General features: G+C 39.3%; 1 protein-coding gene across 4 annotated transcripts in view; it reads right to left on the bottom strand.

Annotated features, from left to right (window-relative positions):
* The window catches only part of LOC136838781 (kinesin-like protein KIF20B), a 113,904-nt gene that overhangs the window by 36,984 nt on the left and 61,672 nt on the right, over positions 1 to 15,248 (bottom strand). For all 4 annotated transcript variants that reach the window (XM_067104307.1, XM_067104306.1, XM_067104309.1 and 1 more), the window contains 5 exons: positions 14,423 to 14,526; positions 9,407 to 9,559; positions 8,614 to 8,727; positions 7,417 to 7,534; positions 6,433 to 6,568 (listed from right to left, as the gene is read on the bottom strand). In XM_067104307.1, the coding sequence (XP_066960408.1) occupies positions 6,433 to 6,568; positions 7,417 to 7,534; positions 8,614 to 8,727; positions 9,407 to 9,559; positions 14,423 to 14,526 (625 nt within the window). The remainder of the gene's footprint in view (positions 1 to 6,432; positions 6,569 to 7,416; positions 7,535 to 8,613; positions 8,728 to 9,406; positions 9,560 to 14,422; positions 14,527 to 15,248) is intronic.

Genomic DNA, 15,248 nt, shown 5'->3' with positions numbered 1-15,248 from the left:
GTAAGAAATACCAAAACCTATCCCGAACACAGCCTAGCCTACACTAGGGTATTCAGTACCATGTATACATATATGGTAACCTAGCCTACACTATAAAATATACTCTTTACATACATGGTATAGTAATTATTAATATCAAATAATTCTGGAGGTTCATGCAAAGTGACTTATGATAATTCAATACAAAGAGAAATTCAATAACAAACGAGAATTAGCATAGCCTACACTATGGTATACTGTATACATACACAGTACCGTAGCCTACATTATACGCTACTCTATATTCACATATCATATTATACAAACGCCAACATAACAAATATGCATCTTTTCCATGGATCTTTTAAAATGTTATGCCTTAATTCACTGTATCCAATAATATTGTATATATTCTTATATTGCTTTTGTATTTTAAACTGCGATCATAGCGATCAATGTTTTGGTTTGAAAATGTTTATGCGGTGTTTATTTTGCCGCATTTAACTCAGTTCTGAGCGCTTTTCTTGCTTCTAGTTAGCATAAATGGATCTCTAGAGTCTAGATACTTTATTTATAAGGGGCAAGGTTATTTTTCTTTATACAAAGTGTTTTTAAGTCGAAATATAACTAAAATACGTCTCGTTGTGAAATTAATTTATCTATTAATTTTGTTAGTAGAATGACGATGGCCATTTGGGGGCGTATGTTTTGTGCAAAAAAGAATTCAAGATTCCGTTTGCTATTTTCACTTAATTTCATCATAATATGAGCTTTACGTATTTATTGTTGATCGGCATAAAAATAGCAGTAATGTGTTTTGATTAAAATACTTTCTCTCCCATTTTAACTACAATCGAGTTTCATCCATGTTGCCGATGCACGATAATTTACAGTATAGTCATTAGCAACTTGAACTTTGTTTTCTCAGCTTCAGCTACAGCTTGCAGCTTAAATTTAGCAGTATATTTCCTTGACGATATTTTATCCATACTAAATAAGGGTATAATGTAAAAATATATGTCCTATTCTGCTTAGCGTCATTTATGCCATAACCTAAGGTAATTGTTTATTACCGTACAATGGTTGAAATACCAGGTAAACGGCTGTTGTTATCCGATTCGGTTATAAGCAAAACAACAGTTTCTTGGTTAGTTGTTTATGGCTGTACGCATTTACGCAAGAGTATAACTTTACTAACAATACTTTTATCACTCTCTTTTATTTTTTTAACCAGAAGATGGGATAAAGAGATGGAGGAAAAGTTGTCTATTGTAATTTGCTCTCTCTCACTGCCTGATTACGCTGCTGCCTGCGCCCATTGCATAATCGAATTATTGTAAGGTGAATTATCGTAACTCGAGCATTACCTGAGTATTTTAATAGTTTTATCACAAAAAGTGCATTTAGTCATGGAAATGAGATGAAAATACAGTATTTAGTGAATATTTCTCAGTGAAAAATACTGCGAATGGGCAAATTTTCCGCGAATAATTGGTAGATATGTTCCATAGAGAAATCCATGAATACGTGAGTCCGTGAATCGTGAGACCGCAAATACGGGGGGTTTACTGTAATTTCAGAAATCCTTACACTGACCAAAACATTTCATAGGCTACTGTATATCATGTCATTAGTTGAAGCAGGGTAAATATGAAAATTTATTAAATTAATTTGTATTTTTCATAACTAACAAACCCGACGTCTTAACACTAGGATAAATCTTCTAGCGCTAGCTGGAATCTGGTAAAATCAATAAAATTGTATATGCAAGGGACTAGTGGTATCTGTCCTTAGTCACAAGTCATGTGGACCACCCACACCAAAGCAGTTAAGCTGTCAGAGGGGTGGTTAGAGGTTGGCCTTAAATGTTAAGGCCTTAGATTTGTTAGTTATGAAAAATACAAATTAATTTAATAAATTTGTCATTTGTTCATATACGAAACAAACCCTCAGCCTTAATATTAGAATAGACTTACTCTTGGTGGGGGTTTGCCACACCCGGTCATTCTTTTGAATAAGAGAATTCTAAGAAACATGACCTTTATTTCTGAACCACAGATATATGTATATCTTGGGTTCAGACTTCCGGGTTTCAATACAATGTCACAGTTCATTGCATATACGGAAGACAAGAAGCTATCTGTTCTTATAACAAACCAATGTAGCCACTTATGTAGGTTTGTTATCATTCCTCTCTCTCCTTGCTAAAGAGAGGAATGCATTGCTACTGAAAGGTATCTTGACATTAATGATCACTCTAACAGTATGGCCACTGCACTCACCTGTACCATGTCAGTTCCACCTCATGACAGAACCCTCTTCTTACTGCCCACAGGTAAAGAAGAAAAAAGGAAAGAAGAGAGACCAGTCATCTTATTCATTTCACTCTCATACCTAATCTTAGACCTGATACAAACTGACTCACCAGGGGCACTGGATGGGCTACACAACCTGTTGAGCAGGCATCACCGGACCCATGGAAAAGGTGTCCAAGGACCTTTGGGCAACTTCCTTCAAGTAGAAGGAAGTGAAAGTGGTTTGGCAATGTCACAAACCAGCTTTCAGAATTCAATGAACAGACATATTCTTCTTAAATGCCAATGAGGAGCTTAAACCTCTAAAGTTGTACGCTCTTGCCTGCACAACATTGTCTGAAGCTCCTGATGAAGGTGAATTGGCATTCATGATCGTTTCTTGTAGCCAAAACGAGATTGTATTCTTGGTTACTTTTTTCTCGATCCGGCCTGTGCTAAGATACCGTCTGGAAGACAGAAGAGGTCATCAACTCCAATGCGGCGGCTTCCTGATATGTAAGGGAAGGAGACTCCATTTTGACTTGATCCATCATCAGACCTGGTCTCAAACGAACATTGTCTGGGTTGATCTGTCTACCCAGAAACAGAATAACAGGAGTCATATAATATCTCCTATGTCGAGATAGGGGAGGAGGGAGCAACCTGAATGATCTATTCGACTGTAAAGTTATTCCACCCCGAAATCCATGAGTTTACATGGCGCAGGACTGACTCTGTATGCCTAGAGGACAGCAATTCAAGGATGCCTTAATATCTTTTTTAGGTCCTAAAAGCATTTCAATTCCAGTAGAAGCAATCACTGAAGGGGTTTCAGTCCTCTTCGAAAGATTATTAAACTGACAAATCAGATCTATAACCTCTGCATAAAAGGAAAGAAACTCACGATTTTCCACGTCTTCCGCTTCATTAATTATGTTGTCACCAGAAGAGGAAGGCATCAGAATATCATGAATACTTGCTTTCAAAGCCGAAGCACCCCTATCACATGATGCACGTCCATCTTGTCTTGGCCTAGTTGCGCCACGTTGATGTCCAAGGGGCGATGGCTGTTGAATCCTTTCTCTGCTCTTCGACTGTGAACATGAACGTCCCCATTCCCTCGCATCCAACTGATCTCGTGACGATTACATCCGTATCTATCCATACTTCTATGGCCGACATATTGGGGGGAGAACTAGGCACTTTCCTGGGAGATCTGGAACTTGAATGCCTGATCAATGGCTAAACAACAACTTCTCTGTCCAACAGCCTAGAAGACAAAAATCTGTTGTCATCCATACATGAATCCTCTGCTTCCAGTACCCTAGATCTCTTGACTGGAGCGTTGTCACCTTTCCTCCTAACTTTGAACAGTCGTCCAGGAGACACAGGAACTTCACCACAATATTATTCTCCCGTTGAGCCACCAAAGGTGACCTTCAAACGTTTTTTGAAGACACTCCCACTACATCTGTGCCCATGCCTAAGACTGTAACCGACAAATCTTTCATTCCTACGTCCATAGGCTTCCTAGGCCAAACAACCGTGGAAGAACCTTGACCACCAACCTTCAAGACAGGGCCCACCACCAAATCTTGAGCTTACATACACACAGGGATGTGCCAGTCCCGGCTTGAAGAAGAAATTGTCCTTCTTTTCTCAGCATGAGGAACAGCCATGAAGTCCCTGATTCTCCAATGCTTAACTGGAGCATGCACAGGTACAATGGACGAATCCGACGAGTCAGAAGACGACGATGACGATGACTTGTGTCATTTCTCCTTGCTTACCTTATTAATCTTCTCCTCTAACATTCTTAATTCTATCCATCCCCATTCTCGCTAACGAATCCGTCAACGCAGAATTCTACATCATCCCAGAAGATGTAGTTGTCAACATGGAAAGAGAAGGATTTGATGTCACCACAGCAGCCATGTTAGGTGTTGTCACTGATGGCTGCGACGTCACTACACTGTGCAAAACACAAGAATAGTCTGTTGGTACCATTGCAGGCAATACCAAGGGAGCTCCAAAATGATGTGGAATTGGTACCACATGTTCCAGAGGATGTTATCGTATTCGACCCATATACAGTAGTGGAGACCTGGAAGGAAGGGACACCCAGTGTATGAGGGACTGGAGGGTAGCAGGAGGCCATGTAGTGTGACAATAGGCCATCAAAGGTTGGTACCCCTGATAGGCCTAGCAAGGGCTGAAAGCCCACAATCCTCTGAGCATCCGGAACTGGAAAATGAGACAAAGAAGGAGATCCCCCTGCCTCCCCAAAGGGAAAGAAGAGGTATAATTAAGCATAAAATTACCTGAAACCCCTCCAAATGCATCCCTCAATGAATCTATGGACGAACAGGAAGGGCATGGGAAACTTCTATTACAGGAGGTGAAACAACTGGAACAGGCCTCTCTAAGGAAGGGACAGTATCACGAGGAGACTGAACAAAGGAAACTGAAGACGAATCCCCATCAATCCAAGATGGAGTGTCTCCTTCCTCTTGTGCTGACCCTTCCCATAAAACCTCATCCACTGTTCCACTGACCAATCACAACATACAGAACAAGGATTAGTTGCATTACATACATTCTCTCTGCATCTACTACACGTTGGATGAGGATCCTTATATACTTAAGTTAGAAAACGAGAATAAGGAAAGCCACCAACACCTGGTCATTTCCTTTACTTCTTATGAGATCCAAGAGATATGCTCGCAGGAGGGTTAAGAGGATCTATTATATCCAAGCACACATCCACAAAGAGCAGAAATCCACACACACACTGAAACACAGAAAGAAAGCAAAAAGGGGCAATCCAAACCAGCTTTAGAGAGGAGAGAAAGAACATGTCCTCTCCCAAAGGCAGTAAAAGAGTAACTGATGATGCCACAGAGTACTGCTTGGGTGTGGGTGGTCCCACATGACTAATGACTCAAGGACAGAAGCCACTAGTCCCTTGCAAATACGACTTTATTGATTTTACCGGATTCCAGCTGGCGCTAGAAGATTTATCCTAATATTAAGACCAAGGTCTGTTTCGTATATGAACAAATGTAATGCATTATATTTCCTGATACTGCTTACACAAAAAATTTTTATCACCCTTCATTAACAGATATTAACTTCATCAGAATTTTGAGTAACTATGCACAAGGCAAGAGGGAAAGGAGTAAACACAGATATTCCTCCAACTGTTTACGAATGTGTAATAATATTTACATGCAATCAACAAATGAACTAAGAACAGTTACATGTAAATTTAATGATTTTAAAATCCTGTTTATTTAGTCAATTACAAGTGTGTAAGTATTGTAAGCAAAATGTAATTACGGATATCAGTAAGTTTAATGCACTGCATATTTACCCAATGTTTCAATAAATGTAGCATATGCATGCTTCAGACACTATAGATTCTGTAAATTTTTGTATGGTATACCAATAAAATAACAATATTGCAGTAATATACCTTACATAAGCCCTGTGCACACACAGATGACAAATTTTTAATTGACTTTCTATTTTTCCTAACTTACAAACCTGAGGTCTTTACATATGGATAACTTTCTGCGAAGCTGGAAAGTCTGGCCGTAACACTTTTGCAAGGTGGTTATGGTAAGTTACCTATGGTAGGGGTGGCTCTTCAGTTTACCTTTTGGCCCAGGTAAAAGAATGAGGGGTGGTAAGAGGTGAGCCTTTTATGTAAAGACCTCAGGTTTGTATGTTAGGAAAAATACAAATTAATAAAAAATTTGTCATTTGTTCCTACATGAATACAAACCCTCGGTCTTTACATATGGAGACTTATTATTGGAGGGAGGATTCCAAGTAATTCTCTGAACTGACTGGTAGTTTGGCTCACCTGGTATTCTCTTCCTGGTCATGAAAGAGCAAAGGAAGGGTACCATACCTCTGATCTGTTGAACATGTGTGATGTTCAGCTGCCAGACTTCTGGGCACTTCGAATAAAAGGAAAGGATGAAAACCCTTGATTCAAAAGGTACGGACGAACCCACAATTTCGAAGACTATGTAGCTAAAAATCATTATTATTATTATTCAGAAACTTCTTCAAATGCAAATGGTCAGGTGTTACATACCAAATTTTATGAATAAAACGTACCAAATTCCAGCATGAAGATTATCATACCCACCTTAATTCTTCCCTTAGAGTCTGGACACATGCATCTTCTTTTTCTTTCTCTTTCTTTGAGGTAGATAATTCAGATGTGTTTTGACTCTCATTACACAAAGAAGATGTCATGGACATTTGCAGCAGCCTTTTCACTTCTGGAAGAGATAATAAAATACTAAACTAATATAAACTGTCCAGTTATATAAGACTAAGAAAATAATTCAATTTAAAACCCAAGTTCAATAAAACTGATTTGATTATGAACGAATGATATAAAAAATCTGCTCAATAAGAATTTCTTTCTGAACATTCTCCTACATCACCCAAAGGTATATGCAAGGAACTAAAATGTACAGTGCACTATATTAGTTATCTATCTAGCTTCACAACAAAACTTTTACTTGTACTTCCCAGTTTGAATTCAAACATGTTCTTAGACAAAACTTCTCCAAATAAAAGGACAAGAAAGCAAACAGCTGCAACCACAGATCCACTGCAAATAAGGCTACTTGTGACTGACAGGTTTGTTGGAATAATTAGCTTCATATCAAAAACAGAAATCTGAAGTTTTCCCATAAATAATTGTCAAATCTGAACATCCAAGACAACATTAAATATAAACAATATGTTATCAGTCATATACAAGCTTTATAACGTTATGATGCCTAAGTGAGGTGAACAGACTATACAGATGAAAGACTTTGTTACCTTCCAACATCTTAGTTGGGTAATTACAAGGTTCACATCTATGAACTGATCTTGTCAATCAAATTAATCACAGCACTACAACACTAACACTTTAAACCAAAAAGTTTCCTATTTATAAGTTATGAAACACAAATCCTGATATCAAAAGACCAAAGAATTCATGACCTGTGCCTCAAATTCCTGAAAATACCAGGCATGTAATGTATACAAGCTGAAAATAAAGAATCAGTATACACCTAATACTAAGTTCATAAAGTCTCCACAGTAAAATAAATATAACATTTCATGTTCTAACCTTGTTGCAGAGTTGACACTTCAAGGTCTTTTTGTTGTATTTTTTCTTCTTGTTCTTCAACCTGTGTAGTATATTGGCTTACTTCTTCCTGCCGTGCTTCTCGGACTGCTCGTACTTCCTGAAAATTGAGTTACAAAATGTTACGTAATACATGACATAAACAGTGACACTATCTTCCATATTTTCATATAAGTTTATTAAGATTAAACAGACAAAACTACATATTTTACTAAAATTTACTTCACACCATGTCTCTTTTGGTTTCACAAACAGATCACTTTCACTGCAATTTTGTTTTATTTTTTGGAAGGGTTCCATTTTTATGTCTTTTTTCTCTTTTATGTCATGTCCTTTAATTTCTAAGCCATTTCCTTGATAGTCCTTTTAAAGGTGTTAAATGTATGAATCACTATTTCTTGCTTATTTATTCTCTTGTTTTTTTAATTTTCATTTGGTTTTTCATTAATGGACTGAACCAGCCATGATGCATGGCATTCATTCTAGATATTGTATCCTTCTACCTTTCCATAAGGGCAATTGTCTTTTTGGAAAATGGCAGTTGCCCTTATGGCTTAGGATGGGTAGACAATCTTGAAAAATTCCATGCTAAGGGGTCCAAAAGGAAGTTAGGACAGTATTCCCCAATTGACTCCTCTTCTATCATTGGGAACTTGTCTCCAAAAATGTTCATGAACATGGCAGCACGTCATAACCAAGTTTTAAGCGACAGAAGTTGTCAAGGATGGCTACTAAATTTTCTTCCTGGAGACAAGCCCCAATTGTGACTCAGCCAGTAGTTTACATGTGTATAATTTGGGCTCAAAATTTTCCAGGCTTAAGGGCCGCACTTGCAAATCAGTCATTTGAGGAGGTGCAGGAGAATTTACCTGGATTCTAGTCACCTGCTTTTAGTAAATGAAACAAGAGGATGAAGAGCTATAATTAACTTCAGTCTATTCACAATCTTTAGGAACAAACCCTTTTAGGATAAAAACTGGCTAAAAGATACTATACCTGAAGGCAGTTAGTGTATATCACCTGACAAGCTACTTAATGCACTAAAATGACCTTAAAGACCCCACGCAACTTAGGTTTCTGTACAGCAAAGGACTGTCTGCTAAAGGTGATTATGATGATCTAAATAAAGATACAAAAAAGGTTTGAAAATTCCAGGTTTGATATAAATTTACACTTTACCTTTTCTAAGCGGTCACATTTCTTCCTAGCTGCATCTAACTCCTCTTCTAAGTATCTTTCTCTTTTTTCTAAACCATGCTCTGCATTATTCAACTTTCGATCCAAGCTTTCAACCTGGAAAAATGATAATTTATAAATACATTGCAAAATAACTTTATGTTGAATGATTATTGTTGACATTTTGCTTAACAATCAAATTCATTTATAACATAAAAAAAAAACCAGTACATACAGCAAAGGTCATCCAATATACCATATGTAGATAACCTCTTAATACTCAGATACATCACATAACATTAAAACCATCATTGTATATGAACAACAATTCTCAGGTCTTAAAACATCATCAGATGTTCAACATGTTCAAAGATTAAGTCTCACTTCTACCCTGGTAAGCAAGACTAAAAAATCCTTGTCCTTGGTGAACACTGAAATATGCTGTAGACATGCAACAAATGATTCTCTAGAGGTGTCTGCCTTATGCAGTATATCCATTTAACTGTGCTATCTAACAGAGGCTTGAGCTGTCCAATCTCAGAGACTTCAATGAAGTGCCTGTGTGTCACATTACAATCATTTTCTTACATAATCATCATCAACTGCATTTACATATCATTACAAAAACTTCTGGGTGACATGTATGTTTACAAAGATATGTTCTGGACAGTTATTGAAATACAAAAACAAGCAAGATGAATGAAGAGATCTTAGGATAATGCACAATATTAGTCCATTTTAAAGTAAATTATAGTTTCCAATGCCAGCAACTTTTCTAATCGTACAATTTACTTACCTTTGCATTCAAGGATGCAATGACTTCATCTTTCTCTTTGACTTTCACCTTCAATTCTTGTTGAAGTTTTGAAGAGTTTTCAGTTTTATCCTTCAATGAAGTATTTTCTTCTTGTAGCATTACAAGGGATGCTCGTAAAGTAAGGAGATTCTCCTGTTATGTAAAATAAAAACCCATTACTTGAAAATTACTTAAACATGTAATAAAGTAGTGAAAAAAATAATTGAGAAGCATCTAAATATAAGTATTATCTTCACAGTGAAACCTGGAAAAAATAAATCATTCAGAAGCATCTACATATATTTTTACAGTTATCTTCATGTAGTTCAACCTCTGAGGAGAAACGACAAAACAGCAAGGTCCAAAGGAGGACCACTTCAATTTAAAATAAACAGTTACACCTAAGAAACAAAACTGTACCTTCCCTTTCACAAAACCACTTATCTCGTGAACCCTCTAATGCCAATTTTACAATCCACAGATATACATAAATGCCTTTCTGCACACAGAAAGCAAACCAAATTTATTAGTTAGAAAATGTCTCCACATCCAGCTCTGGGAGCAATGAGAGCCTAAACCCAGTTGTAATGTTTTGTGATAACATCCTAGAGGTTGAATGAATGAATACATTATGAAAACTGGGCTATAAAGCCAAACACTGGGGTCTTTTCAGCCATTCAGCAAATAAGACAGAGAAAATGGTATTTTCATGATAATAAGTTTCTTATATACTTACCAAGTAATTACATAGCTATATTTTTTCACTCGTGCGGCAGCTAAAATCTGAAGTTCACGTTAGCGATACTATTGTTTTGTGGAGGTGACTAGCCCGCCCACTATCAGGGAACAATAGGAACAACAAAACAGTGGGGAGGAGGGAGGGCTCTGATATGTAATTACTTAGTAAGTATATAAGAAAGGTAATTTTATCATGAAAATACCATTTTCATATAAATAACTTACCAAGTAATTACATAGCTGAATCCCACACTTATAGGAGGTGGGATATATGGACATACTCTGTTCCAAAAACAGTCAGGTATGAAGATGAATTTGAAACATGAAATCTGTTAGCATTGATAAAATGCTTGTTGTTTCCTTACCTGGTAAGAGAGCTACTGCAGGTGAACTGCTGAGAGCAGAGTCAGAATATCTGGAAACCATTCTGCTTGAGGCCAAAAAGGAGCTACAAGGGTCATCCTGAGATTCTGGGAAATCATCACTGTTCAGGACGATGGATCAGGCAAAAGCGGGGAGAGGTGTAGACGTCCAGGTTGTCCCAAGGATGTCGAAGGGCGTTCTCTGCCAAGGCAAAGAGATCTGGAACTACTGAACAATAGACCTCTAGCTTCCTGGTGAACCTTGTCACAAAGAGGTCTATCACTGGTCTCCCCCACAGATGAAAAAGCCTATCTGCCACCTCCTGATGCAGAGAACACTCTATCCCCAGAACCTGTCCCTGAAGACTTAGTTTGTTGGCCACTGCATTCCTCTTGCTTGGAATGTATCCAGCCATGAGGTCCACTGAGTTGTTGATAGCCCACTGGTGTAACTGGACTGTTATCAAGTTAAGTTGGCATGACACTAGCCCCCATTGTTTGTTCACATAAACTACCACCATAGTGTTGTCCGACACCAGAACAAAGGAGTGCCCCATCACCCTTTCTTGAAACTCCTGAAGTGCTAGGAAGGCTGCTTTCAACTCTAGCAGGTTGATGTTAAGTTTCCTGTCCTGAGGACTCCACACGCCTGAAGTCTGGAGATCTAGGTATGCTCCCCCACCTTTGGAAGAAGCATCCGAGAACAGGAGCAGCTCTGGAGGGGGCAAATGAAGAGGCATCCCCACTGTCAGGTTTCTGTCGTCCAACCACCACAGGAGGTTGCTTTTACCTCTTGCCAACAGAGCTGAGGAGAGACCCTTGCTAGAAACCAAAATTCCATCAGCCTCCATTGCAGAGAATGAAGATGAAGACAGCCGTGAAGAACCAGTTTCTCTAGCAATGTCAAAAGTCCTAGGATCACTTGCCATTGCCGAGCCAGTTGGCTCTGTTTGGATAGGAAGGAGCAAGCCGCTGCCCTGAACATTTCTATCCTCTGATCTGATGGAAAGACTCTCGACGAGGCAGTGTCTATGATCACTCCCAGGTAAAGGATTCTCTGACTGGGTTGAAGATTGGACTTGTCCAAATTTATCACGATGCCTAAGCTGCGATAAAATTGAAGATGACCCCTGTCTCGAATTATCTTTTCCTGAGAACTTGCCAAGACCAGCCAGTCTTCGAGATATCTTAGGAGGCGAATTCCCTGAGCATAAGCCCATGTTGTCACTAGGGTGAAAACTTTTGTGAACTCCTGGGGAGCTGTTGTCAGACTGAAGCAAAGGGCTTTGAACTGGAACACCAGTTCTCCGAGACTGAAGCGAAGGAACCTTGGGAGGAGGGATGAATAGGGATCTGGAAGTACGAGTCCTTCAAATCTATAGTCAGCATGTAGTCGTCTCTGACGGCTATCAGGACTGTTCAAGGAATCTCCACCTTGAACCTTGTCTTTATGATAAAGAGATTCAATGTTGATAGGTCTATCATCGGCCTCCAATTGCCAATTGCCTTGGGGACTAGGAAGACTCAGCTGTAAAACCCTGGGGAAGGAAAGGACTCTCTACTTGCTCTACAGCTCCCTTCTCCCTCATCCTCCTCATTTCTTCTTGGAGAGCTAAGTGTTTCAGAGAGCCTTGGTCATAAGTGAGGTGAGGGAGAAGACGATTGGAGAGAGGGGGAGCGAAGTCTAAAGGTAGTAGATACCCTACCTGAAGGACATATACCACCCAAGGCTCCCCTCCATAATTCTGCCATGTAGCCCAATGGCTAGCCAGGCATCCCCCCCACCTGTGGCACAAAGTGCGGAGGGGTGCCCACTCTATCGTCTACCTCCCCTACCTCTGCCCCTATTTCCCCTCCCTGGCATGGAAGAGCGTGACTGAAAGGGACGTTGTTGGAAAGGCTTCTTCAGTGACGAAGCAGGTTGAGAAGTCTTGATCGTAGGGGGAGGTCTTATAGGCTTCTTAGGAGAAGGCTGCGGATTCTGCCTTGTAACATCAGGCGAGAAAGATCTGCTGCTTTACTTACTGCTTGTTGGACGAGACGATCATTGCTGTCGGCTTGAAGTCTATCAATAGCTGCATCTAACTGATCCCTGGGGAAAGCAACTCTGAGTCCAGAATATCAACATTCCTCAAGGATAACAAGGAATCCACATCGTCAGCAGGATATTAGCCCACAAATTAGCAGTCAGATGGGTAAGGTAGGAAATACCCTTAGCACCAGACTGCAACAACCTGATGTATGCAGAACTATTAACTTTATTCCTTGATGGGGGGAAGAAGAAATATTGGTAACAGCTGAAGACCACAAATCCAGACAAGAAACAGTTTGGAAAGCATTAAGAGGTAGTCGACTCCAAAGAAGCAGCTTCATGAAAAGAAAAAGAACATTCTGCTCTGACCTGATCCAGGGTTAAACCCAGCTTCACACGGATGACATCAGAGATGACCTGCCTATTCAGAAAAGGCATGAGAGGAGTTGCATAATACTTCCTGTGGAGAGGTAGAGGAGGAGGGAGAAGCTTAAACAATCTGCCGGAATGAAGGGAGTTATCCCGTCCCAAAATCAAGGAATTTGCATGATTCAGGACTGAGTCGGTGTGATTGGAACGAGGCAAATGAAAAGATGTCCTCAAGTCCTTCTTCGGTCCCAGCAAGGCTTCTATTCCTGTTGGAATAATTGTAGGCATCACAGTTTTTAAAAATATTATTGAACTCACGAATGAGATCAACAACCTCTTCATAAGAAGAAAGAAACTCCTGATCCTCCAAAACCCCCACCTCCTGGACACAAGGATCCTCGACTGCCTCCTCCGAAGGATTTACACGATTCAGAACCAGAGCATAAAATCTGTCAGACCCTAATACCTTTGCGGGAGCCATACAATGCGAGGAAGGATAGGTGCCTACACCAGGGCATTTTCTCTGAGGCTTACAGGAATTTTTAGCTGGGTTTTGGGATTGCATGATAAAAACCAAAACACACACACTCCAAACAAACAATGAACACACACACACACACACACACAAAAAACCATGGGCAAAGGCAAAAACAACCGGCTATGGAGAGAAAGGAGGGAAAGAAACTACCTCTCTCAATGGCAGTAAGAAGAAAACTGAGACGCCACGGGGTTGAGATCAGGTCGCTGGCCACTTCCCATCTCATCTCCGTGACAGATGCCAGATGCCACCAATTCCTTGCATAAATAATTCTTGTTTTTATTTTTACCAGTTTCCAGCTGGCGCCAAAAGATTTATCCTAATGTAAAGATCCAGGTTGTTCCACATACGAACAAATTAAGAATTCTCTCATACGTGGTCCAGGCGACTACTGTGATGCTGTCATCAATGGAGGATACAGCTTGCTGCAAAGGGTGGAGACAGAGGCCACTATCCTGCTGTGGACCTAGGCAGACCCTACTCACCTTGCCAGCTAGACAGAAGTCTGACCAACCTTCCCTCTTGCTGTCAATCAACCCTATCCACATCCCTCCACCCCTAATCTAATGGATCAGCTCCTGCCTTTGAGCCGACTACCTTGCTATTTCCATCACTGCACAGCCTGGGTTTGTAGATGTTGAGGTTTTGGTATCAAATGACCAATAACTTACCAAGAAAAGCAAATGTAATTGCAAAAGGCAAAGATAAGGTTTTGTAGAAACAACCTTCTTTCAGATAGCTGGGGAAACTGCATCACTAACAATAGTAAACACAAAACAGACTTATTTTGTTGTGCGCTTCATGAACATCATGGGCCTGTGCCTTTCTAAGGATGTATTTTGGATGGATATCAAAATGCTGGGTACAGAAATGTGAAAGTATAAAGTGTGCATTCCTATAAAAAAAAAAGCACTACCAGTTGTAATATCCCCTGTGAGAGAATTTTAGAACTAAAGAAAGACTAAAAGTTATCTTACCTTACATGAGAGCAACTCTTGCTGACTAGACAGCTTTTGTTCCTTGAGCAATGACTCAGCCTCCTTGATCTCCAACACCTGTGCTCTAAGACGAACCTCCACACCTGAAAGGTATTCAACTCTGAAATTCCTTTGATATTTAGAAAACCTTATTTATAAAAATAACAAATTTTAATTGAACATTTCAAGGTTAGCCATGAGGAAACTTGCATGCACTTGTCAAAATATAACTTACATCAACATGCCTAATTAGCAAAAAATCTACCACTTATTTTTATTACTAGAATTTTTCCCACTAAGATGAACACTTTAGGCAAATCAAGTGAAGTGAGGCCTACATAAGTACAATTAAGACTGCTAGGTGAAAAGAGCACTTAACAACTGCAATATCTCATTGTCTTTTGACAAGGAATTACACCAAATCTTTCAACTTTTTATACATAGTATCAAGACTGCATGACAGAAAGAGTTTGTAAAAAAAAAAAAAAATGGAAAACCACCTGAAACCACATCTAGTAATATGTTGTGTGGTGTGGCCTTCTACTAATAAATGAAGGCATTAAAATTAATAATATTTTAAACTGCAAAGTCTTTGTAGTTTTAGCCTTTATTAGTAAATTTTAATTGTTGTCCTCAAAAGCACAATCGTACAGCATAATCCAACATGAGGTGGATGGTAGCTTTAACAGGAGTTTAGAATGGACCAGTGTTGTCAATAACAGAATGACTGAACTCCAGCAAAACTGAGACCTTTCTGACTGTTCAAACTTCACCATACCTTAACTTGATACAAATTTCATCAACCCATCTCTATTGACCATAGTCT

The sequence above is a fragment of the Macrobrachium rosenbergii genome, chromosome 5 (genome assembly GCF_040412425.1).
Source record: "Macrobrachium rosenbergii isolate ZJJX-2024 chromosome 5, ASM4041242v1, whole genome shotgun sequence".
Lineage (NCBI taxonomy): Eukaryota > Metazoa > Arthropoda > Malacostraca > Decapoda > Palaemonidae > Macrobrachium > Macrobrachium rosenbergii.
Note: the sequence above shows the minus strand (reverse complement) of the source record. Positions and strands in the feature narration are given on the sequence as shown.